The following is a 27,956-nucleotide window of genomic DNA, read 5'->3' on the forward strand; positions in this document are numbered from 1 at the left end:
CCTGTGGCTTAGTGAAACAGTTCTGAGGGAAAGAATTGTTGGTTCAAAGAACATGGGGATGCATTTTGAAGATAACCTGGGAATAGGAAAGGAATACAGAAAGTTTTGTAGAAAGAGGAGAGCCTTTATAACACTATCTGTACTACATCCATACATCTGGCTGGCTAGCTGGAGGTATATCCCATAATTCCTTCTGCAGAAACAGCTTCATGTTCTTTCCCCACCAGTAGCATGAACAATTTTATAAAGTGCCTTGCAATATCGACATGGTTCTTCCTGCAAAAATTAAGGATTTGAAGACAGAATGGACCAGTGAGAAAGGCAAGAACTGGGGAATGCATGTCCTTGGAAAAGACAGAAGGCATATTGCTCCGGGTAATGTGAACAAAAAAGATAGGTTGGGAGTGGTGGTGGTGCTGAATTATTATATTGCATGAATAACCTTATGACAGTGAGTTATGAGTACAAGAGGATAAAAAAGGCACACTTCCAACATGAATAATTTTGTAACATATAGTCATAAATACATTTCTTATGATAGTACACTTCAAAGTCATGAGTTATAAGTTGCTTACATCTGAAAAAAATCATTTACTTCAAGAGACTGGGGTAGATGACATGGAAGTCATTGGCTTCTTTCAAATATTTACCAAGTAATTTGGATATAAGGAAATGATTTTTGGTGACTGGAATGTGTATTAAGATATTGTGTGAGTAACGCCTTTCATGGAGACCCACTCTTCTGTGATAATGACATGTCATGCTAGTTTAACAAAAAGTCACTTCTGACTGCAACTGTTACTCAGATAATTGTTACTTTCATCAGAGTTATAAAAAGAGCCAGCATGTTCTCTGCTTCTGAGATCTAAATCCAGCATGTCCAGTGGAGATAGACATGATATCAAAGTGGTAAGAGACCATATTCAGTTTTATGAAAACATGCTCATGAAACTATTCTGGTCCTGACCAAGGCTTAATCTACAGTGTGCATTTCAACAGTGTGATCTAAGGGAGCAAGAATGAAACAATATTTGTTTCAGAGGGCTTTGGATCACTAGACTGGGCACTAGAGAAGATGTTACCACACAAGGAAGCATCTTCTTTATTTTGGGGAATATTTTTGGATGTAAAATTAAACACAATTTTGTGTTGGAGCACAGTGGTGTTTTAAATGTGTTATACTCAGCATAGTCTTCCTTATGCACACTTTACTGGATAACATCAGTTTCAAGTGTTGTCTTGACACATGGCTATATACTTGTGCCTACTCTGCCACCAGTGCTTCAATTTAACACCATTAATGTATACTGATAAGACTCATGTGGTCCTCCAAAGGCTGTTAATATAACCATGTAAGTTATTCCTTACGTGCAGAACTTAAAAAATTTTGTGTAATGATGTCATGATTCAGCTTAATTATGCTGACAGCCTGTAGCAGAGTACCATGAAAAAGATTAATGTTATTAAAGAAACTTTCTAACCAAACGATGGAAATGCTATTTTACAAGAGCTGGGTGAGATTTTGAGAGGTTGTTTTTTTAGTGATTTGAACATTCAGCAGAATTGTAGCAGCGGTCCTCCCAAATGATAGTTGTGTGCTCTCATCACAGAACAGCTTTCTCTTCAGGGAGGAACATCTCCTGCCTGATCTGTTCCATCTGGGACTCACTGGAGCAGCCCTTCACTTTGGGGCTTGTGTCAAATTAGCACTCTAACTTTTTGACTCCGGTGTTGGTTGTCTTCTATTCTTGTTCAGCTATTTAGTGTAGTAGCTGAGCCCAAGCAAGAGAGAAAAAAGCCCATAAGTCTGATGCTTGGGATATTAAGATGGATTATAGGGCTGAGATTCAAGTCCCTGCTCCAACTCACATACAGATGGTTTGACTGTTGGTCTTTCCTGTAGCATTTATGCTCCTAGTGACTATTTTTGCTATTTGGGATGAATCGGTGTCTTTTGAAAAGAAAAGAGAATTAAGTCCTACCTCCAAAAGTTCTTTCTTTTTTCATGAAGTGAAACAAAAGTACTTTTTTTAGATTTTTCTTTTTAGATTTTGAATTTTTAGCCCTAAACCCTACAATTTATTTCTTTGCAGAGAACAAAACAGAAAGTTCTCTTAAGTTCTCAATTAATCTTTCTTAGAATACAAAAATTGAGTTTTCTTTTCTTTAAAACTTACCCACCTCCCTGGGATGCACTTATTAGGAGCTGCACTAAGTGTCTGTATATTCCCAGGATCCACTTGTCCTAGAGTGAAGAAGGTGATTTGGGAGAGAGGCTCTCAATGTAGTTTGTCTCAGTAGGAAATACTCTCCTGTTTTTAGTTAAACAGTAAGAAAGTTAGATTGAAATCCAGGCCTGAGGAAAATGCACTGGCTGTTGTATTTGGGTCACTGTAGGAAACTGAGCTGTTCGGGGCCCATTGCCTAGCCAGAGGTAACATTAGTGTAAGGTTTGCACCTCAAGCCTAGATTCTGTTGCTGTGATTCTTCCTCATCAGGAAATCTGCTGCTACTGATGCTGTGTGTGTTTGAGAAGGAAAAAGGAAAAAGTGCACCTAACACCTTCGGTATGTCTACTAATATATTTGGTCTAGAAAGAAACGCAACAGCGTGAATTGCTGCAGGATATGAACAAGATTTTGAGATACACTTTTCAAACTTGGAATGATTAAATAGGCAGTTAGTTCTTTATTTAAACTGACAATAACTTAGTTTTTGTCTTAGTCTTTTGAGAAGGTACCTCTGGCTTCAATCTAAACATATTTTTAAAACTTGCCACCAAATATTTGTTAGTATTTCACAGAAATAATTCTGAACATTTAGCATTATTTACCCATATTCTTTTAAGTTAACATTATTTAACACTTTTGTTCTCTGAGGAAATTGAAGTAATTTCTATAGACCACATCTTTATTTCAAATAATGCAATGAATAATTCAATGTGATGGAAATGAAGAAGTGTACTGACCTTTTTAGAAATTATCTTCTTAAACAAAATCCCTTCCACATTCTCAGCTACGGCAAAAGGAGCTGAATATTCTTTATGGCTTCTGGGAAGACACTGCTGCTGTAAAACACTGAATTATTATCTGCTTTATTCAGTGAATTGTCTGACAGGAGATGAACCCATAGGATATATTGACTGTGTCTGGTTTCAATTTTGTTTTGTCTATAAAAAGTCAAAGTTTCCTATGAGCATTATCAGACAAAATAAATAAAGTAAGAGAGATAATTGTTTAATGAACTTGGAGTAACATGATTCAAGCAGAATACCCCCATAGGTTTTGCCAAAGCTAATAAAACTCTTTTGCACCCTACTTATTATTTTTGAATAAGTATCAACTTTGTAAATTCTTAAGGTCATTTTTAAAATGAGTATTGAATTCCGTTTCTTTGTACTCATGACTGCTTTAGTAGTTTTGACTCTGTTAATCACCATGCAATTGGAAATGAGGTGATGTAGAACCTGGATGTCATCTAGAGTAAATATTATAAAATCATGTACTTTTGTTTGTGATTCCTGGTTCTAAGTACTTTGATGCATACAAAAGAACAACAAATTACTATTTATTTATTTTTTTACATAACAGTTGGGCACTATGTCAGAATTTACACAATTTACTATATAATTATAAGTATAAAGAACCAGAAAACTCCTTTGCTTCATCCTAGTACATAAATGGGATTAAAACTGTCAGTAAGGTTCTATTTTGTGTCATTTCTTTGCTCTGAAAACAAGTGTTATCTTGTCTATAAGAACAATCTATTCTAAACGTAGTACAAAATGTCACCTGATTATTCCTTGATAAAAAACCTATTTTACTAATTGGTTGTGATTTTAATGTCTTTTTAACTGACTTTCAGATCAAACTTTGCCAAAATATGATCTTCATGCAATTTTCAGCAGAAAAACTATAAATGTTTTCCATTTGTGAACAATAAAATGAAACATGAAAATAATCTATGCTAGGTCAGTGCAAAGATTTGTGTATCCTGTCTGTGGCTAGTAGTGGACAGTTAAGAAAGCATATTATGATAATGTAAGCATATTTCCCAGCGATATTCTCCCAGCTTCCATAGAGTGCTAATGAGGAAAATGTAGGAGAACTCTGAAAACTTTTGGAAATTTCTTAGCTTTCCTTATTACATTAAGCACTCTTTTGGGAACTTAAAGCCTCTGATTTGCCAGTCATCCCAAAATGTTATGCAAATTTCAAGGGAAAAGCAAAATGAGTATTTTTGGAATAAAATATAAAGTTTAAAAAATTAATCCCTCTACTTGGAAACATATAATGAACAAAATATAGAAAGCTAATGACAAAATAGTTTTTCTTAGTAAATTAAAAAGCAATTTTGGAACAGTGCTTATGACCCACTGGGTTTCAGAGGGACTTAAAATGTAGTTAACTACAAACACATTCATGAAATACAGATGTTCCTTTTCCTAGTAGATTGATAGCTGAGGATGACTTGGATCACCTCATGTATTTCCTTGAGTTTAAGTACAAAACTTTAACATAAATAATTCTGGAAGTATTTGCTATAGCAATATGAATGCAAAAAGCAATGAAGTATGTTGGCAGAGTATATATGTACTAGGAAACAAAGACATTTAATGACAACTATGGGCCTGGAATAGGTGACTCCTAACGTTAACTTTTAAGATTTAACACTATGCCCTAAGGCATTCTCAAAACCAAACTCCTTGTCTGTAGAAGATGGCAAGCACAGTCTAAGGCAAGGCTGAAGGCATCTTATCACTTGGGACCCCACAGATTTGAGCAGCAGTATAAACATAAATGGTCTGTTAACTAAAATGTTTGGATTTCATTACTGAATTTTCATTACTGAACAATTAGTGAATTGTCTCATGAACAGCAAAATTAATGAGGTCTGCTTTTCTGTGGATTTTTGTCTTGCATCCCCTGTAGAAGTCCCATTCTTGCTACCAATAATCTCCTGAATCCCTATTATTTTCTAAGATTCTCTGTGACGATAACTTGAGTTCTCCTTTTATGTCCCTCAAATCTCTCCCAGATGTCTAAGGGTCCTCTGAGGCAGTACATGCTCAGCGTCTGAGTTTGGCTGGCTGGTCTGCGCCTGCTGATAGGCAATTGGAATAGGCAACTGCTGAGCTTCTGCTTCAGCATTTCTCCCAGCAGCAACTCATCCCAGGCACTAGTTCTCCTGCAACCTTGTTGAACTTCAAGTTTGTGTGATTTCTATCCTAAGCTCAAAAGTGTTCAAAAAGTATTGCACAAAAGTAAAGGACAGATGGGCATAACAATTGCACAAGCTTGTTTCCTTAAGTTTTCTGGATGAAGAAAAAAAAAAGATTTTTGTATTTGAAGACAAAATTCTGAAATGTACTTTGAAGGCTAAAGATCTTGAAGGCAAATCAAAAGAACCCGGCACAACCATTTTCTTTGCCAGCCTTAGTGCTGGGAATGGAAACGAAAAGCTAAATCATGTTTTTCAGGGTTTTTTTGTTAATAATATGTCATTCTCTTCTGCACACAAAAGCTTACATATCTTGTCAAAGTAGAAGTGTTCTTGTAGCAGTGATAGTCTAAGTAAGATATAAACAAGGAAAGTTGTGTAGTTATTAAATCAGCCAAAGTAGCTGGAAAAACCAGCAAGCATGCAAATCTTTCTTCAGGTCTGAAATAGAGGCAGTAAACTGCAGACTAAATACAGGTTGGAAACAGCTGAGTTTGGCATAATAAAATTATACTGAAGAAATTGTTCCCAACTTTGTGCTTAACAGAAATGTACTGCTCCTCTCTGTTTTAGATCTATGAAAACAGAAAGCTTTGAGTGCCTGTTTGTTTGTTTCTTTCTTTTTTCCAGCCGTATTAGGTGTTTAATAAAATACACTACTTCTCCTTAGGAACATTCCTTCCTTCAGAGATATGTTTTATATTCTACTTACTTTGATTTTCTTTTCATAAGAGCAATGAGTTTGTTTAAAAAGAAGTTGCTCCTGACAAGAAAAAAAAAGAATCATTCTTAGTCTAGGTATTTCTAATCTGAGTTTCACTATTGTAGCTCCTTATAATAGGATTCAGTTTTTCGTAACTAATGTGGTGGCTTTCCTCATAATTTTTTATATTCCTTTTTATATTCCTTCTGTTCCCTTTTGTTGCAACTTCATTTCCTCTGGTCAGGAGAGCAAACCACTTAGTGATAGATTTTCTTCTCAGTGTAATAACACATGTGAAAAGGGAGAAGGAACTGTAAATGCGAAGAAGAAAAATTATTATTATTTCAGAATAATTATATATGGTGTCTGGAGTTTATATAGAACACGTAAGGGAACACAGAATCTTAAAAAAGCCACATGTATTACATCCTGAATAGGCTGTAATCTAAATAAGATAAGACAAATATAATTCAATAGAGCCACAGTTCAAAGGGGAGTCCCCTCAGCTTGCCAGCACTGGGAAAAAGGGAGAAAGGATTTCCTGAAAATCTTCTTTTAAAGGGAGACAGCTGATAAGAATAATAATATATCTTCTGTGAATAAGAAACCATGTAGACTGTAAAGAAATGTACTTTGGCTGGCATATATACACCTATGCTCCAACTTCTATCTTCTGGATTTTAGGGAGACAAACTGCCTCTTAGGTAGTCACCGCAGAGCATATTTCCCTTCCTCTGAGACAAATGGCAATGACCACTGGTGAAAGAGGATGTCAGAGACAAACCACTGACTGCTCTGGTATGACACTGCCGAAGCTGCTAGAACAGGAGAGACCATGTGTGACAGTCATAGGGCAGAGAGAGAAGGCAAGGAGATGGAAAGGATCAAAGGAACAGATAGAAAACAGTGAAAACTGCAGAAGGGTATGTCAGCTGTAGACAAGGTTTATGCAAGTGAGGAACAAGCTTTTGTATTTTAGGAAGTATGTATGAAACCAAATATGCATGCGAATGCGATCAAAGCAGTAGGTGAGATACAGAAGCATCATCATGGGAAGGCTTGAGGAGCAGGAGCTCACATTAGAAGACTGATGTGGTCAACCCAAGATATCACCAGTATTAGCTACAGACAGTATTTACAGGGACTTACACAGGAAATCATCTACTTGAGAAAGAGGATATAATGAAATAATGTGCAGGAAAGGAAAAGCCAACTAATACTCTCCTCCCATATTTCAGTTTGAGTCTTCTTTGACACTCACTACAGACTACTGAATTTCAGTTCTTGCAGACAAACACTTTGTCCATGGGTATCACTTGATGGTCTCTGAGCCAAAAGGCAGACATGCTTATTCAAAACATAAACTAGTATACTCAGCTTAGTGTAACCAAACGTGGCATGTCTTCTCAGCCTCTAATATCAGTGAGCACCAAATATCTGCTCAGGTAGGCTAGTTGAAACAAAAATGACTCCTGAGTAGAGTGCTTTCTAACGTAATTCCCTGTAGGAACAACAAAAAAATCCCTCCATTTTATATTTTTTTGATCCAGTCACAAACTTTTAAGCTTCTAAATTTTTTAAATTAATTTTCTTTAGAAGCTTGCAGCTGGTACACCTATGCATTGCCTGAGTGAAGTACTATCTGTGCTGCAGCTTCACTTAGCTGCCTCACAGCCTCTGGGGAGGCAGGATTTCACCCTCAATAGACCCAACTAGTCAGGGCTGAAGCCAGGGCAATGCAATAAAGAACAAAAGAGAGAGTGAGCTTTTTTCAGATGGAAAACACTGTTTTCAGTGTTTCCATCTCACATTAGGAGTGACTGAAACATCATATAGAGAAGATCGATTTCTTGCCAATGCGTCTCACGGACACATTTCCCATAACCTAACTTCTAGTCCCAAGGGAGTCTCTTAATTTTGCCCCCCTTTAAAAAAATATGTGCTTTCTGGAAATGTTCAAACTTATTCTTGAAAATTACACTGACTCAATCAATGGCAGATCACATGGTTTAATTCATGATCTGAAACTGCAAGCAAATGTTGTCTGTTAAATACCATGATGGGGAGTGCAGAGGGAAAGTAACTTCCTATAATGAATGACAAAGGAAAATATTTGAGATTTGCTACAGTCTAATTTATTCCAAAACTAGGATTGTTTTATTGTTTATTTCTTTCCTATATCTGGCAGTCACAGCTTAGTAACAGAGGGTGAATTTTTATCACAGGCAAGAAAATCATCCGATCTTTCATTTAATTTGATCAGGAAATTTTCACAAGGGTCTTCTAAAATACTCCCAGCACATCACTGTAAGCAAATCAGGAGATTTCCAGTTCCCATTTTTCCTAGCTTAAGTAATATGAATAAGCATAATCATGTTGAAATAGTTCTTCACAAGTAAAGATTATGGTTTAACATCATTTGTATTATTTAAAGAGAATAAAAATGGACCCAAGAGTTCTCATGTATGAACTAATAGTTCATAAAGAAAAATAATTTTAATATATAGTAAATTAAATTAATTACATTAAATAAAACCTTAAATTTAATGTAGTAAAATATGCACTAAAATTTAAACAACTTTAAAACCTGGAAGATGCGCAAAAATACAGGTCTAGGAATACATTTTGAAAACTGGTTATACTTTTTCTTTTATTATTATTTTTCCATGTTTGAAAATTGTTTAGTTTGCTTAACTGGAAATAAGATCATCTGAATATATGAAATGTGAGGAGAGTTAGGTACCTTCAATATTCTACTGCTGTTTATTTTTCATTCATAGAATGAATTCATAGAAAATAAAGTTACAGTACCCTCTCCTGTACTTTGGATAGACTATAGGAATACTCCTAACTCCTTAAGTTAAAGATTTCAAAGCATCAAAACATATATAGATATCTTATTTCACGTCAGCAGGGTGAGAAAAAAAAACTTTGTAGAAGCCAAAATCTTAGCCAATATCAGCTTTAGTGGACCAAGAAAGAAGTAATTAAATGTTACAACTGAGGATCACTCACACACACTGTCCTGTCCAGCAGGTCTTATATACAGAAGAGGATTTCAAACTAAAAACCTCCTGCCTTCATTTGTGGCAGACACTCGACAGCAAAGGAACGGTCCATTCTTCTTTAGACATTAAAACATGAGCTATCATCCACAGCTAACTTGAATTCAGTGTATAATCTAGGCTAATTTAAACTCTTTAACGTTTTGTAGTGTATAGCAGAATTCTGTTTTGACTTAATTGTCTTAATGATAACTAGGATTAACACCATATGAAATGTATTATAGAATATGACTATATCCAGTATTCCATTGAAGGATGTGCAAATACAGCATCATACTATTAATATCTTGTAATTGGAAAGTGATTTTCAACTGATAACCTCAACTGCCCTTTCAAATATCAGTTGAACTGCATGACACTCCTACATGGTACATATTAGTAGACTCATTTTAGAGACAGTCAAACTGGAGTACAGAAAGCTATTATGGCCAGTAATTAGAATGTATAGGTAAAATATAATGATGGTTTTATTATTGTATAAAGATTCTACCAATTACAATAATTACATCTAGCTATTTTGCCAACTTTTTTCTAGGGTTTTGGTAGCCCATCAGGTGAACATTGGCTGGGAAATGAATTTATCTTTGCAATAACAAGTCAGAGACAATATTCTCTAAGAATTGAATTAATGGACTGGGAAGGAAACCGGGCATATTCACAGTATGACAGATTTCACATAGGAAATGAAAAGCAGAATTACAGGTAAGAATCTATTGAAATTCTTTTGACTCTGCTGAGTAATAAATAATTGTTCATTTTTCACTTGTTAAATATGGGAAAGGACAATAACATGATACTGATTTTCATCAAAAGTAAATAAAGAGGGTAAAAACAAAATAGAAATCTGATTTCTCAGGGATGGAAGGTATAGAGGAAAACTAACATATCTGAGAACAAGGGATGAACTATTAATAATGCTAGCTGGTAGAACTGCTAAAAATTGTATAAGTTTTAGCATATCTGAGACCATCAGAACTCAAAACTGGTTGAATAGAAAAAGGATATGGATTCTTCATTGCAACTTGAAGGATTTCTACCTCAGAAGCATAGAACTGAAAAAATTGACATGGGAAGAAAAGACCAAAAATGTTAAAACATCTGGTATTTCCAAACTAAAAATTCAGTGTAAATGAAGATGAAAAACAGAATGCTGGATCTTATTGTGAGGACATAAAACACAAAACAAAGTGTCAGGTACTGGATAGCCTTGATTCATCATGAGCAGCAGCTTGGCATTTATTATAGTTTGAAAAAGACATATGAAATTAAAAACTTTTCCAATAATATTTTTCTCCCATACTTTTTTTAAGATAAAAAAGCAGGAAACTTCAATCCGCTTATTAAAAAAATAAAAAAAACCCTTGGAGACACAAGACATATGGATGACATAAGTGGTTTAATTTTTTTTTTTTAATCATTGTTTCATCTGAACAGACAGTACAATGCTAGAGAAAGAAAATGAGCCCCAGAAAAATATCCTAAATTATTTATTACAGCACATCTAGTTAGCATAAGACTTAGGAGAGAAACAAATATATTGTAAGCCCAAACATTCAAGTCATAGCACGTGAAACTAGGTTGGTATGCAGATTTTTGAATTCAAGTAACTTGATTCCCAGAAATGCTGATTGCCTCCCTCCCCTCTAGTGCTCCAGAGAAATGGAAGTGAGAGCAATTTGCTTTTTCTGCTGACAGGACTCTGCCCAGATGGGACACAAAGTAGTGCCCCTGTCCTCTGCGGTTTGTCAGAGAGCATTACTGCATAGAGTAGAAGCGCAAAAGCTACATTTAGAAGTAATCGGTATGAGTTTAGCTCCTGCATAAAGCAAGGACTAAAGCAGGATCCCATGCCACACAAAGGACAGCTCTGTCCTCCATTGCCTCCAGCAATGCTGCTCCTGACACTGCCCGTGGCATGCCATTTCCCCAGATGTGGGAAGGTGGAGCACCCATTCTGAGGCGCTCTTAAGCAAAGAGTAAATACAATTGAAGGAAATTTCTCAAAACAGAGGCTAGTATTTATACAAAACATAGAAACAGCAGTGTAGAAGTGGATAATGTGGGGCCTTAAACATTAGTAGAAGAAGATGTTCAAAAATGTAAGGAAAAGATGGGACAAATATTTGTCAAGTGAGAAAAAATGTCAAAGGGCAGAGTTACACATAGGTCTAAAAATTACAATGAAAATAGGAGAAGATGTCAAGATTATTACTCAGAGGGTGAATGAAGATGGCTGAGTTTGCTATCAAAAACAGTGTCTTTTTTTCTCACATTTATTCTGTACTGAATAAGGACAACGTATTGTTGAGGAATCAGAAGGATGTTGAAAATTTAACTTATATTAAAGCATATGTTAAGGGAGGATTTCTTTTCAGAACTCATCTGGGTTCATTCATGGCAAAATAGCAAGAGAATTTCTTGTTTTGTTTCAAAATGCTAGACTGTATTTGTAGTAAGATAGTAGAGCAACTTGGAAGTGCTTAAGGGATTTCTGCCTATCATAAGTCCATGTAACGTGCTCAGAGTAGAAGAAGAGGCAAGGAGTTTTGGGGAAGGGCTGCACTGTTGTCCCTCCAACAGTCTGGGAACTCTGCTGGGGCCTGTGACCTGAGACTGCCTCAGGCACTAACTGCCAACCAGGACCAGGACATGGGCTTAAGAAATTATGTACAGTTGCCTATGTATATTTAATTGATTGCCCTTTTCCTGGCACAGTTTTAGTCTGATCCAAGTAGCACTTTCCCAGGCAATTCCTGAACACAATTGTGGGATCCCATGGAGCAGGGGATTTTTCCAATACATACTTGCTCACAAATACTTGTGAACAAGTCCGTGTTAGTTTGTTGGGGAAGAAAGTCTGGCCATGCAAACATGAATAGTGGTGTGCCACTAACTATGAAGGCCAAAGAGCAAGCCCTAGCCCAAGATTTAAACTTTATTTAAATTTTGATATGTCCTTTGTCATCTGTAATAAACTTTGCCTCAAAGAAAGAACCTTTAAAGGACTTGGGCATAGGATTTGCTTCTCTGCCTTGGCTGATAGCACAGGCACTTGGAGATTTCTTAAGTAGATTAGGTTTAATATGTTGATGAACAGCAGAGTAACCCTGGAAAATCATCCTGAATCAGTCTAGGTCTCCAGGATGTCTATATGAACAGGAAAATATTAAGGAGAGGAGAGGAGAGGAGAGGAGAGGAGAGGAGAGGAGAGGAGAGGAGAGGAGAGGAGAGGAGAGGAGAGGAGAGGAGAGAGGAGAGGAGAGGAGAGGAGAGGAGAGGGAGGGGAGGGAGGGAGGGAGGGGAGGGAGGGAGGGGAGGGAGGGGAGGGAGGGGAGGGAGGAAGGGAAGGGAAGGGAAGGGAAGGGAAGGGAAGGAAGGGAAGGGAAGGGAAGGGAAGGAAGGGAAGGGAAGGGAAGGGAAGGAAGGGAAGGAAGGGAAGGAAGGAAGGGAAGGAAAGGAAAGGAAAGGAAAGGAAAGGAAAGGAAAGGAAAGGAAAGGAAAGGAAAGGAAAGGAAAGGAAAGGAAAGGAAAGGAAAGGAAAGGAAAGGAAAGGAAAGGAAAGGAAAGGAAAGGAAAGGAAAGGAAAGGAAAGGAAAGGAAAGGAAAGGAAAGGAGAAAAGAAAAGAAAAGAAAAGAAAAGAAAAGAAAAGAAAAGAAAAGAAAAGAAAAGAAAAGAAAAGAAAAGAAAAGAAAAGAAAAGAAAAGAAAAGAAAAGAAAAGAAAAGAAAAGAAAAGAAAAGAAAAGAAAAGAAAAGAAAAGAAAAAGGAAAGGAAAGAAAAAGGAAAGGCAAGGCACTTTCATTAGAAGATAGGGAGATCTTTTGGCGGTATAAACCGTATTTTCTGAACATGGAAACAATTGTGAAAGCTGATCCATGAAAATTCTTGCTGAACAAGAAAAAATAGAGATGTATTTCAAAAGTGTAGAAATTAAATCAGAAAGGGTGTACTAGGCCTCCAAAGTATAATGTTGAGTAACAGGGATAAATTCTACTATCCATGTTCAAGCCACTTTTCCACAAAAATCAGAAGGAATTTGACTTGGGACTAATGACTGCAGTTTTGGTTCCTGTCCTACTTCATAGTCAAATTAAATCCAGAATGAGCTCTACTCATGCTGTCTATGTAGCCTCCTTATGGTACAACTGAAGTTCCTCTGTCTAGGGAACAGGGAATCAGCTCCATTCACATTATTCTGGAATAAACAGAGAGGGAAACATGAAGAGGCAAAAAGGCTCTGTCCATCTCTGTTGGTCCTTTGAGTTTCAGATGAATTCCTCAATTATTTTTACTCAAACATATCTGAATATTTAAAGAAAATAACAGTACCACGCTGACAGTTCTGGAAATAATGAAGCGTAAGCCACATGCAAATCTAAATTGTTTTTCATGCTTGACAAATGCCTAGTCCAGACAGATATATGTCCAACAGACATTTTGTAAACCAAAATTATGTTGGGCTCTTTTAGAAATTATTGCAAGAATGCGTCCTATGACATAAAATCTCTTTATTTTGCTTGCCAGCATCACTATCTGTGATAGAAGTAACTCCAGAAGGCAGGCCAAATAAAAGCCTGATTATTGAGTCCTAAACAGCTGGCCACCCTTCAGAGAATGCTGTTCTCTCTTTATCTGAGGAGCTGCCATTAAGAATTTAAATGATTCCTCTGAAGTTGAAAACCACAGTTCCCAACCCCCTGCTCGCAGTGCCTTTCCTTCACAGTAGTCGGGCATTTGCCATGTTTGCTTTCAATACCTCAAACACAGAACAGCATACTTTTTCAAAACTTCAGTTGCTGTTCATTTGAAATAATTTTGCCAAACAACTAGGTACTCTCTTATTTTGGAAGCTGTTAGGATTTTCTGCTAGTGACCCACATTAAATGTTGCTCCTTCAACACTGTTTGCAAAAATAAGTAATTGTAGGCTGGCTGCACTCTACAATAGTTTCAAATAATACAAGTTCACTAAGAAATAATAATCAGTAAAGAGACAAGTTTCCAAGCTGGTCTCAGCAGTAGATCAAGGAGATCAGAAATAGAAGGGTATTGAAATGAAAGAAAAAGCTCAAGAAGTGGAACATCTTTCATTTATGTTATGGTAATACCTTGTACATTTAGAAGACACACACACAAAAATTAAGATTCTAGGTCTCATGTTTGAATATAGTAAATTTTTTGAAAAAAACACAAACAAATACCATGAAGTGATAGAATGTGTCTGAGAAAATATGGAAAATTATTTTCATGCTGTTCTTCCAAAATCCAGCCCCAACATTATACAAAGTTCGATTCAGTCTGGATAACTCCCAATTGGTGATTTCAGAAGGGTTCTGTTTTTTCTCTGGGCTGTTTGTATTCTCTTTACTACTTTTTATTAGCCTAAAGAATCTATGATTAAAAAGAGTAATGCTGAACACATGTATGTTAAAATATACTTGTTTCTCTTTCAAAATGAGACAGCTCCAAAAGGGTTTCTGGGAATGCAGAATAAAATCTATTTATCCCAGATGATGACTGCATAGAAGAAAGTTGAGATGAGAAGGTGGATACTGAAGCAGTAAATGTATAATGATAAATGATAACTGAAACAGGAAAATCAGTGTTGCACCACATGTGAAACCTTCAATAGCATGGAAGTATCTAAGTGATTCATTTCCTTTAGAACATCCTTAGGCTTCTTATCTACACAAAATGATTACACAGAGGGCTGTCTGTAAATATGATGAACATTATCTCGCCAGTCTCTTTGCAAGTCTTACACTGTGGCAAGTAAAATCTCCATAGAGTAAGAAGAGTCAGATCTTGCAAGTCCCATTTAGCGTAGTGTTTCTTAAGTCAAAGGAATTATTCATAGAACTATAAAAACATAAGTTGAAAGAGACTCCCAGAAGAGACACAGCCTTTCCTTTTTTCCTGTGTAGGCTCTACCTAGCCCACTCCTGATAGTCTGTTGACATTGTTTGATGTTCTTAGGAGCTATACAGATGTGACACACTGCTGCTCTGACCTGTGTCCTCAAACCCTCCAAAATTAAACAGGAAAAGTAACCATGTGTTGGGATTTCAGGCACCACACTTCATAATCCCACATATTAGTTAATGAAAGCAGATATACTGATGCTGGATTTTGAACAGCAGTAATTTCAGCCTGCACACATATTTGGTTTTGCTACTCATGATACAGCAGCAGCGCTTCCAAGCGATGCATGGGATAGAGAATGGGGGAAATACAATTTTTAATTGGCTGAGCTATTTGTACCACAGAACCCTTAGGGAGGTTGAATATACCCTCACCTCCCTATGACAATATATTCCAGTATTTAGTAATTCTTTTATTTAGAAAAGCTTTCCATTGCTCCAGTGACTCACTGTCTTTGGTCCTATCCATGGAGGAATATGATTAAATGATGAGGCAGTGCTGCTGAAGTGAGCAAGACTTTGGGTTTGCTGTAAGTGTAGGTGAAAACTGATGATGGACAGAGAGCATCCTAACTTCTGTGAGTGAATCATGTACTTAAGGTGATGGCTGACCTTTGAGAGATAAAATTAACGAGAACAGTCTTTATATTGGAACCAGCGTGATAAAGAGATTAGGAAATCTTATGAGAAAATGAAAGAGAGCATAGATACATTATTAGTGGAACAAGCAAGAGACAAGTTGACAGGAGAATATCAGTTATGTAGAGAAGAATCAGATGTATGGGTCCTCAGAGGCAAGAAGCTGATGGAGTTTGTTGCAAACAGGAGGGAGAGTCATTGAAGTGATGCAAAAGACTTCAAACCACTGACATGGTCCTGTGATTCATACAAATCTAGGTGACACAGTTTCCAAGATCTCCAAAATACTGTTTCTCTCCAGGCTTTACTTTGGGAAGCCAGATCAGTTGTTGAATGTAAACTAACAATTGTTAGACTTTATGCGACCTGATAGCAGAGAGTTTTTAGTTCACTGAGGAGAAGCATAGAATCATAGAATCACAGAATGGTTTGGGTTGGAAGGGACCTTTAAAAGTCATCTAGTCCGACTTCTCCTGCAACGAGCAGGGACGTCTTCAACTAGATCAGGTTGCTCAGAGCCCCATCCAACCTGACCTTGAATGTTTCCAGGGACGGGGCATCTACCACCTCTCTGGGCAATCTGTTCCAATGTTTCACCACCCTCCTCATAAAAAATGTCTTCCTTGTATCTAGTCTAAATCTACAGGCCCTGCTAAAAAGTTTGTCCCTATCTTTCTTATAAGCCCCCTTTAAGTATTGAAAGGCTGCAATAAGGTCTTCCCAGAGTATTGGATTTTTTAACACTTGTTTGTTTAACAGTTTGTATATTTAGTTTCAGCAATAGTATTATTTCCCTCTGTTTTCTTAGGCAAACTAGGTAGGTAGCCTGGAGCCAGAGGCCTTGATGTAATGTTAATCTTTGATTTTTTTAAGGTGGAGGCTATTGATTTATTTAATCACCATTGTTGAACTAATGCTGGAATTTGTTACAAAAAATTCTCACTTTTCTTTCTGTAAAGTAGAAAAATATTTTTTATACAGTACCGATGAAAATGCTGTAACAGGTAAAAGGAAGTATTATTTGAGAGTGTGACTTTTATGGGGACAGCTGATTTTCTGCATCTTTAATTTAAAAATATATTCCACATACTATTGCTGTTTCAGCAGCGGGACATTAACAGACCATTGTCACTTTCCTGAGTGTACAAAACCTAATTTTTAAATATTGGTGTGATTCTTTATTATTATCCAGGCTTTTCAGTGGTGCTTTTGCCATAAGTAACATATTTTCTTGTGTCACTTTAGTAGTTTAGATAAAACAGGGAATCAGCCTGACTTGTAAGTTTTTTTCTGAGCCATCTGCTTAGCTGCTTCTGCATTATTTGTATCACTGTAAACCTTCAAAGGGACCATTCTCCGATGGGAAGAAAACGTACAGTGGAGGACACATAGGAAATCTGTAGCAAAGCAAGAAAATAAACACAGATCCTCTGAGACCCAGTCCTGTGCCCAGACCCCAGTACTTTTCTTGCCAAATACGAAAACTACAGAATAACTCAAAAAATAGACATGGTGCAAAAATTTAAACCCATAGTAATTCACTTTTCTTTGGAAGCTTGAAATTCAATTTGCAAGTCTACTTCAGAGGAAATATCCATGCAAAATCCTATTAACAGACAGAATGATATCTGTGGTATGCATACTTTCCACAATTTGAAAATATATTTAATATTTTTTCACAAAACAATGGTATAAAATGGATAATATGGAAAAAAGACTTAATGTCTCTATGTTTATATAAATATGTGGCTGAAATAACTTTTTTCTGTTTAAAAACACCGTCAGTCCAATAATATTCCATGAATTCTAAATACTGGAAGTGCAGGGACTCAATCTGATGCCCATTAACCAGAGGTCTTTCTGGAACCAGGCCAGTGTTGCTATATTATATCAGCGAATAAAGCTCACTGGCACTCCATGCACTAGCTCCAAACGTAAGCAGAAATGAAATATAACATTTTCTCTGACTAACTGAAAGTTGATGCAAATATACTTGTGGAGTTTATGAATAATAAAATTTAACTTAATCCACATAAATCCCTATGTATACTGTCCATCCACACCTCTAACCCACCTCTAACTACATAAAGCTCATTTGTAGTTCATTATACAATAGCCATGACTATCCTGAAGCAGGAACAGAGGTTTTCTTTTTCTGTGTTATAGAATATAATGAGAATGCGTATATACTGAATACTGTAAAGGAATGATTGAGTAGAGAAGGGGAAGTGAATAGTGAGAGAGAATGATGGGAACGGATAGAAGAGGGATGATGTGCAGCTCCTGAAGAGGAGAGGAGAGGGCTCTGTTGGACAGTGGATTAGGGATTAGCGGAGCACTTTCCCCCACCACATGCCCATTTTGGTGGGAAGTTGGCTGGGGAGCAGGGGGGTGGTTGCCAGCACCAAAACATTTTTCGCTTGTATTCCCTTCAAGAAGCAACAAAACGGGTTCATTTTAGCAAAACAGGCCCTCCATGAAGTGGTATGTAATTCTTTGTTATCCCCCTGAAACTTCATAACTGGCAGCTCTGCAAAATCTGTTTGAGTGAAGTACCATGTTTGAGTGAAGTAAGAGCACAGGCTGCAGCCATGAAAGCACAGCTGTACCAGACCCAGCTATAATAGGCATTCAATACCAAACTATATCTGTCCATATGAAGTATAATAATGGATTTTCCAACAGCTATAAATTGTTACAGAACTACCAATGAAATCTTGTGCTAGCATAGTTCACTGAACTGTCTCTTTCACATGATAGAAAGGCATTGATGATTACTTTTCTTAGCGTATAACTTAAATATCTTTAGAAGTGGGAAATTTAATTTGGAATTGTATTATGTGGTTGATTATACGTGTCATGGCACAAGTAATTCCATACACAGATGTATTATTTCTTCTGAAAGAGTTAGTTATTTGCAGTATTCATCATTAACCTGCTTAAACAGTTACATGTAAAATTAATGCTGCTATTAGTCTTCAGGCCCTCCTGATAAAGAGTATCTACATACTCAGTTAAAGTAATACACTTTGAAGAGCACAAACCTCCTCACCTTTCTAAATCAATTGATCACAGGTGTGAACTGCATTTCAGGTGATAGGAAAATATCTTTTTTTTAGAAAGTCAAATGCTGATTCATATAGGCAAGGTCAGCCCAGAAATGATACAGTTTATCAGACAGTATCTGTTAAAAAACACCATTAAAAGCCCCTCACATTTCTTTTTGGGTTTTATTTTAGTTACAAATAACACTAGAGCACCAATATCTAGGATATGGAGGGAAACCAACAGACATGTTCCATAAACTCTGGGAAATTCTTTACTTGAGATTTTAGAAAAGTACTGGTATACAAGCTTTACAAGTTATACACTGTTGGTTGTACAGCAGCCTTGCTTTCTGGGAGGAAAGCAAAGCCTCCAGTGTGAGTTACTCAGAATACGTCTGATATAACAATGACCTAACCATTTTTCTGTATCCACTTATTCATCAATAAAAGATAGAGATCTATTAGTTTATTTTCATTATTAGATCTTTCAAGCTGTGTCTAAATTGTTGCTGTCTTCAGTCTTGCTTTTCTCTATCCTTTTCCCTCAACTGGTTAATTTTCCATTGCCTTCTCCAGATTGATATATTTTCTTCACCAAAACTGGATAACTCTTCTCCATATACTCATTTTCATGTACCTGCAGAACCCACCTTCCAGGGTTTCTCGATAGGCTATTGATAAGAAACTTTCAATAATTAAGTTTGATTGTGCGCTTATGTTTCTAGAAACTTTTCTTTCCTTTGGCGTTTCAGGGCTTTTAAACCACATAGCTGGAGAGAATCTTGTTTTCCAATACGTTCCACCACAGCTATTGCTATGGGACATAGTGGGCATGTCATTACCTCCTCCTCCAGGCTCCTAGATTCATTTTTTAAGAAAAGGAAAATATATGAGTAAGAACAAAAGTATCTTATTTTCCCATAAAGCTTATCTACAATAAAATAAACACATCAATTCAAACTACTGGTTACTTGAGGCAAGAAAAAAAATGGTTTGTAACAATTTATTAGCCTTAAATATCATCCTTGATTTAATGAATTTAAGTGCTTATTCACAAATCAGACATGGTTTTCTACAGGTAGGTGAGATAAAGATTTTCAGTGCTAACATTAAAGTTGTTAGGCCCTAGGAACAGACTGCAGAACCATAGCTGAGACACTCGATTCTCTGTGCATGCCTGGGGAGAGATAAGCTCCTTAGACGGAAGCCAAATCAGGCAACACACAGAGCAGAGAGCTAACCATTAGGAAATTCTGAAAATAGCAAGGCATCCATTTATATCCACTGACAGTTCACAGCCCACAGCCTGAAGGTAGGAGACAATGTCTTGTCTTCCTCAGGAAAGAAACAAAAAACCCTGGGTTAATGCATTCATTTGCCAGAGGGGATCCAGATCATAGTTATTGCTTCCCAAGAGAAAGCAGCAATCTGTGCTGTAGGGGAACAGGCTCGTTGATGAAGCTCTGATACTGTGCAGGGAAGAATTCACTGCTCGGTGAACGAGTAGGTACCGGCTCATTTTTCAATGAGGTGGGAGAGGGAATTCTAAGATTGTGCTCCCTGCTCCATGGATTATGTCTCATTTTGAATTAAATAGGCTTTGATTAAATGATGCAAATATGTTATGAAGCAGTGAGGACTATCCCTGAACTCTGAACACTATACAAACAATTCTGCTACAGACTTACACTTGTACTCCCTCTAAGGCTCAGTGAATCTTGAACAATTTTTTGCAGTGGGACACATGTTGCTGGTTATGGCACTGTTGTGAGGGAAGGTTTGTGGTTTTAAACCTTTCTCTTGCTGAGTGAATAGAAACCACAACTCTTAAATGGTAGGTAACCACTCAGATCAGTAAGTTGTTATATGAAAAGTAGAGAGTAACAACCACTGGTAGCTCAACTACTTACTACCTGGTGAGGATCTCTACACAAAAAAATTTTAGTAGACTTGTGTGAGAACAATATCATGCAAAGCAAGAAAAGTATAGTGAAAGCCCTGCTGAGGGCTACTGCACAGGCACACAAATACAAGAGAACTCTTTAATGCATGTAAGTATTGGCAGAAAAAATATCTATGGAAACTCAGCAGTGATCTTACTTGCTACGTATTGTAGCTCAGTGGAGATTTCACCAGCTATTCCCCAGCTATGAGGGACAGCCAGAGCATGAAAGGGCACCTAAGAGAAAGCTACACAGGCTTTTATAAGGTAATGGCCATTTTTTTGGTTCTCTGATGTAAAATGACTACTCTCATCTTGTTGGTGTTATCTTTATGGGTAACCTCTATTGTTATTCTTGCACAGTGTTGCTCTCTTTTAAGTTTCTGTTGCTTTATGCCACCTCTACATATTTGTTTTAAGAAAGAATGTCAAACAAGTATTTTAACAAAGTTTATAAAATCCTGGTGTGAATGGATCTCACTGTCCCCAAGGTAAGAGCTCTCACTTTTTCCAGTTACAACACCAAGAAGAGCTATGTTTCTTTAATTTACTTCTGTCAAAACATTTACAAAGAGCTTAAACCTACTGATGTTTGCGTTAGTGTAGAATTTAGTATGGAAACCAGTAACATAATTTCTTAATCTCCACTGGGCTTTGACATGAAACAGTTCCTGAATGAAAGAATCTTGTGAAGCTGAGACACTTCTGCATATTTGCTACCCATGAGGATTTTTTTAATATCATAACTATTGTGTGTAGGATATCCAGACATCTCCAAGATCAGATGGCATTTAGATTCAGGCTATCCATCACATGGACATAAGTGATGTGATATTTGGCTCTATTTCTATAAAAAACTACATAACACAATAATTTTAAATGTTACAATAATTTTCTTAATCAGCAGTTGAGTATTCTTGTTGTCACTTTTTCACTGTTTAAGTTTACTTAATTCTTGCATAAGATCATAAGTGTTAAAACTTTCTGCAACTTATAATGATTATCAGAATGTAGATCAGCATAGTGAAAACTTGTGTACAAATTGTAAGAGATATGTGTAAGGACATGTCAAAAGTTATAGATGGATACAGCGTCACAGTGTGAACATTTAGACTTTCATTAATGTTTGCTAATCACTGATACGTTGATGATTTAGGATTGCAACATAATGAACCTATAAGTTTAAGTGTGCAAACAGTAAAGGACCGTGAGGGACTATTGCAAAAGTAAAATGCAGAATGAGAAAAAAATATCTCAGTAAAATTCAGGGTTACAAAATATCTCTGTATTAAAATAATTTATTTAATGCAGATTTCATGATTGTATCTTTCTCCTCACTATTATTTGTGAATGTTGGGAAGTGGAGTATGTTTTCAGGATCCAAATTCAGGCCCAGTCAAAATATTTAACCTGGACATTATTCTTGTCATAACCTTGATCAAAACTGAAGAAACTGACACTTCCAAATGCCAGTCCAGAAAAGGTTGAAATGTGGATACAAAGAATGAGATGTGTCTCTGATTTCAATTAGAAAAATTATATTCTTCCTGTGGGTGACCAAGATCTCCATCAGAGTGAACTTGACCACTAAGAGTTTACAAGATTATGATGAATTTATTTAACATTAGTGACAATATCTCCAGATAAAAAAAATAACGCTGCTTGGAAAGTTTTCCAAAATGTCCGCAATTTTCACCATCAGCCAAAAATTCAAACTTAAATTCTCCACAATGCAGAAGCAAAGAAGAATGGGACCTGGAAGCCCCCTCTGTACAGTTTCTAGTAAAGAGATGTGCACTGTCTGTGCCCACATAGCTGTTGACTCTCTGCCCACTCTCTGAGCTAAACAGAAGCTCAGTAGGCTTGTCAATGTGGCATCGAGCCCAAGCTAATATACCCTGCCCTTGAGTAGGCTCAGTGTCGTGCTTATTGCGACAGTACAACTTCCAGCCAGGATGGAGTGTGGGCAGAATGAGCTCATGTCTACTCAGAGACCTGAAAGAGCAAGCTTTCATCTGCCTGCAAAAAACATGCAGAAATTCTTAGAGTGACCCTTATTTAATCTAGCATATTCGTGGTTAAAGTCTCTGAAGTCTGTTACCAACTGCCCAGCCAACCAGCTCCAGGGTTTTTCCCCCCCTCCTTATCATTAACAGCTCTACTGGCAAGTGTTTCTAGAGTCTGATTCTGACAACACTTTCTGCACTGATTCACTGCATTTTCAGGATAATACCAGCAAAGTGGTGTGATATTTTCTGTGAGTTCACTTCTTTCATGAGTCAAAAAGTCAAATGTACCTGTGAGGCTTGGAGAGCATTTGGGAAAGGGATCATCCCGGATTTTTCCAGAGTCATTTGTTGCATCAATCTTTAAGAGTTTGTTGTTGTTGTGGTGGTGTGTTTTGTTTTTTTTCCCTATCAAATGGAAACAGACTTGATTTTGCTGTTTCTCTCTCTAAAGTAGTGGTAATAAAAAGTGATATTATTCATTATCTGGTCCACAGCAGCAATGCAGCAGATGAGTTAGAGCACAAAGCAGAGGTATACACTACGTCTAAAGAGCTACTAATTTACATAAACCTACAAACAGATAATAACTTTGAACATCAGCACAGAAGTATTGTGGTATCTGATGCAGTGTACTTTTTATTGTTTGGTTGGTCTGCAAAGTTTAAATAAACCTTCTTTATTATCATGGAAGAAGGAGGTACTCAATAGCAATGGAAGCCTAATTAGAAAAAGACAAATGAGTGCCTGGTGCCATACAGAGTCTAGTCTTCAGTCTTCTGTTTCATCAGATACTAGAGGCTGATGTGTTTTCAATTTTAAATCAGTGCTGGAACAGCTCACCACACTTGACCCAAGTACACATGCACCGTTTGTGTTCTGTTTTCTTTTATTTAGCATTATAATTCAGTTGCACTGAAGTAAAATGTCTTTGTACCAATCTCCACGCCATTTGAACCAAAGAAGTCATTATTGTGAATCACAGCTCTTATAAGGTCATGACCTGGGTTTTTAGGGGGAAAAAAGCATGTAAAACATGCTGATCCCTGTTAGCCTGGTCAGTGTGGCACCAGCAAGAACTTGGATCATAAATGGGTGACAGTCAGTGAACCTTTCACTCATATATGACTGTTTATCGGCCACAAATGACGCCAAGGGAGCTGAAATATGTTTTAACAGTCTGTTTATATTTTTCTACAGAGGTCTTAGTGCCACATAACTCATTTTGGCATTTTTTAAACTTAATTTTGCATTAAGAAAACCAAGCAAACAGTGAAGCCAATATTTATTTTTCAAATATCTATAAACATTTCACAGAAAGTCTCTGTGCCTCACTCACTTTTAAAATTTGTTACCTTTTCCTAGGTACTTGTCCTTATAATGAAAGCCTAACCTTTGTATGATAATGGAGATAAAGGCCAGAGGATGAGTGTAGCATGTTGTACAATACAGGCATTAATGAGTAAAGGGATCAAGCCAGACCTGTTGCATATTATTCAGGCTGGAGGTGGGACATGCTTGAGTCGATAAGTATTTTCATTCTACATCCTATTTTTAATATATAAACCTTTAATCAAAAAACTAAGTGTCATATTGCTGGTGTGAACGATACTATATGCATAAGAGAAGCCTTTCCTTTCTCTTCCCCACCTTTTTCTTCTTCTCTTTCCCATTTTCTCATTTTATTTTTTTTTTTTTAAGTGTACTTAGGCCCTCATTCAGCAATGCACTTAGGCATTTTTTTTTATTTTAAGCACATACTAAGTACTTTGCTGAGGCAGGGCCACCAGAGCTCTCACTGAAGGTCAAGTCACTCTTGTTTCATTACAATTGCACACTCTTTAAGATGACATCAAAATGTAAAAAAAAAATAAAAATATATATATATTATAGTCAGAAAGAGATCATGATGATTATGTTATTATTAATACTGCCTTATATTGTTTCCGTATTTGGAAATGATTGCATTTCCTGTCATCTCCACAAAGTGATTTTTCAACATCCCTTACTGTTTACTGATGTCATGAGTCTGAGTACACAGCCACAAGATTAAGCCCATTAATCTAATTAGTAGAAATTCGTAAATTGTGAACTGGCTTATTCATCAAGACTGAACAGGTTCAAATATAGGTAAGTGAATGGAAATCCTGATTAACATTTTGCTTTGAAAATAATATCCCCCCAAAACATCCCTGCATTTTCCTCTGGGATTCACCCAGCGGGAAGCACACATCTCTTGACACGAATCCCATCATAAATCTTGAAAATCTCATGCAGAACCCAAAATATTTATTTTAATGTGTTATTCATTAAGTTATTTCTTTAAATCATAGTCTGTTGGCAGCTGCAAACTCATTCCATTCCAGCCACATTATAGCAATGCTGTAGTATGATTTGAGAGGGTCATTAGGTCATTAACACTGGAAAAAATTCAAAAACAGAATCTGCAAATGCCCAAAGGAGTACAACTGTAAAAGAAGATTGCACTGCTAACACAGAATAAAGTATAAACAATCAAAAAATTGATGAAAAATTAATTGCAGACTATTTCCACTTCTATCAATAATGATTCATTTCCTTACATTCAAGCTCTTCACAAGGAGAAAAAAACCTCATAGATATTTTAAAGATACCTTACTATTGTGCCAGTAGAAACATGGGGAAAAAGGTTATTCAATCTAGATGTTATGTCCAATTCAGTATTGAAATAATTTCTTAATGGTGATTACAGGTTACACCTCATTCAACATTCAATTTGAGAAAAACAAATAAAGTTCAGTACTCATATTTCAAGTCAGGAATTCTGTGAGCTAGTGTGCCTCTCATTGCTTTTTTAGCCAACAGCCTTAGCCATTACATACAACTTCAAGCAATATAGGCCTGTGTGAAGGAGGCATGATTCTTGAACAGAATGACAGCATTTTACTTTCACTGTGTAGAAGTGTAAATGTTTCCATAAAGTGAATCACAAGAGCTGTCTCCTTATAGGAGGTACCTCAGCCTCAGTGACATTTTTGGAACAGGTTATTTCAAGGACATTGTCACATTTTGTTTTATGCAAAATATTTGGAATCTAAAAACATCTTCTCAGTGCTGGTCCTTGGCTTTCCTCTTATTTTTCTGCTCCTCTCTTATCTGATTCTTACCACTTGCTCTCATAGCAAACTGAATAGTTTATGGTACTATATACTACTATTGATCTGTTTTTGCTGCAGGGCAGGCCTGCTTAAGGGTTAGTTATCTCACTGCCTGATTTGTGACCTGAGATGTTATCATGACCATGGAACTTTAGAGAAACAGTCTAATATTAACGAAGGGGCCAATATAAATTAAAATATCACATCAATTTCTGCTCTGAAAGGGGGTCTGAATCCTTGAGATAGTGACTTGTTTCAGGTAGGCTGCAGTTTTCTGCTAAGCTATACAAACATTTGATTGAACCTCCACAATTAAGAAAACACTGAGGGTCCAGTATCCAAGTAAAATAAAAAGCTATCTCCACTTAGAAAGTTATTTATATTGTTCGTCAATTTAAAAAATTAAATAAAGTAAAATAAAATATATATATAATGTATGGAACCTCAAGAATTAAGCATGCACAAAACTCATCCAGCTTAATGACAGTGACTTTCTAATGAGAAAAAGCTTACATATGAATAAACCTCTGAATTTTCTTGTAATAAGCATAGTAGTTTGTTATTCGAGTGCATCTGAAAATAGAATATGTAATTGCTGAGTGTACAGATAATGCATTTTTTTCTGAAAATGTTAGGATTTTAAGACTTAAACTCTATTTTGTAAAAGAATATTTATTAATTAATAACAAGTGTCCTTAAATAGGTTTTACTGATATCATAGCTTCAGGCAAATACTGGGGAAAAAAGAAAATGCAATTAGCTATATTTTTTTTTACATCTCTGTAAATGGAAAATAAATGACACATTTAAATGGCATCTTCACAGATTTCTTCTTCTAATTGCAAACAATAACATACAACATAGCAGAGTTTTAATTAACATAATTCAACAGTAGAGATGGACTTGTGGTACTTAACCTTCTTATAGCACAACTATAGCCAATTTCAGCCATCATTCCAGCACACTCTTTACAAAAAGAAAAACAAAAACCAAAAACCTCATGAAAAACCCCAAATCAAAACCCTAACACCCCCCCAAACCACATGGATTATATACTGTTTAAACATTAATTTCCAAACACCAACATATCTCAGTAAGATTTATATAAATTTTTCACATAGGTCTATCTATGATATTTGTAACTTTTACAGTTAGCTATGATTAATTACTTTCAGTTAAGTAAAATGTGTGATAAATTTTTTACGGTGACCTGTAAATGATATTTCTCAATGACAATACGGGGTAACAAGAAGCCAGTATCTCTACAGTAGTCATCAGAGTAAAAGTTAACACTAACAGCATGCTGATGTATGAAGTTTTCCATTTCTACTTTGTCTAAAACAGTTAATTAGGATAATGTACAACCTATGTAGATGACAGTGGGTAATTAATGTCACCCTCAGTACAACTAAAGCATAGATTTATGAAATCCACTATTACAATATATCTGCATGGATTTCAACAAACTATATTTATGAGACTTTTGGAACTTCAAGCATATTTTGGAAGAATTATTAATTTTAAATTTTACTGGAGTTCTGTGGATCTCTTTTACTGTATTTTCAAACAGGATTAATCAATTTACAGATAAATAAAATTTCAAACCAATGTTCACTTAACTTTTCCACTAGCTTCAATGGCTGTAAAACAGATCTTTAAATAAAAACACACAAACATCACAAGGTTCAGCAATTCAGTAAAGATAAGCAGAAGAAGGTCTGATTGCTCATATAAACCTTAGAAACTTCTAAAATATTAGTTTCTCTGGAGGGTCCCTGTATTTCTGTGCTGAAAAATCCCTTGAGAATCAATTTTGGCATTTCTGCTGTTGGTTTCAGCCAAACCCAGGAAATGAAGTTGAGTAGGGAGAAAAATATTTTTACATTTTAAGTTACATTTTAAGTTAACCAAATTTCTTGGCTTTGCCTCTGTCCTGGGCAAACGTTCAGATAAGTTCTAATTTTGTATTTTATTTTTTAAGAAGTCCATACATCTTGAATGGTATCAAAACAATTTGCATTATCATCTTAGTGTATGTTCAGTGTTTATATGTCTGTCTAAAACATTGATCATCTCTAGTTATTTCAAGTTTGAAATTAATACAGTCCCTATACTTTCTAAATTAACATGTTATGTATTATACAGCCATGAATCAGGACAAAAGTGTTAATTTCTGTAGCAACAGGAAACAGCATTTATATAGATGGTGGGAGAGTAAGATTTTTTTTTTCTGTAGCAAGATTTTAATTTTTCATTATTTAAAAAGGTAATAAATCT

The 27,956-nt window shown here is 36.2% G+C and overlaps 1 protein-coding gene across 1 annotated transcript in view; it reads left to right on the forward strand.

Moving 5' to 3' along the window:
• ANGPT1 (angiopoietin 1) overlaps window positions 1–27,956 on the forward strand; it is a 167,632-nt gene that overhangs the window by 120,166 nt on the left and 19,510 nt on the right. The window contains exon 7 of the mRNA XM_072852035.1: window positions 9,524–9,690. Coding sequence (XP_072708136.1) covers window positions 9,524–9,690 — 167 coding nt within the window. The remainder of the gene's footprint in view (window positions 1–9,523; window positions 9,691–27,956) is intronic.

Source organism: Ciconia boyciana, chromosome 2 (assembly GCF_034638445.1).
Source record: "Ciconia boyciana chromosome 2, ASM3463844v1, whole genome shotgun sequence".
Taxonomy (NCBI): Eukaryota; Metazoa; Chordata; class Aves; order Ciconiiformes; family Ciconiidae; genus Ciconia; species Ciconia boyciana.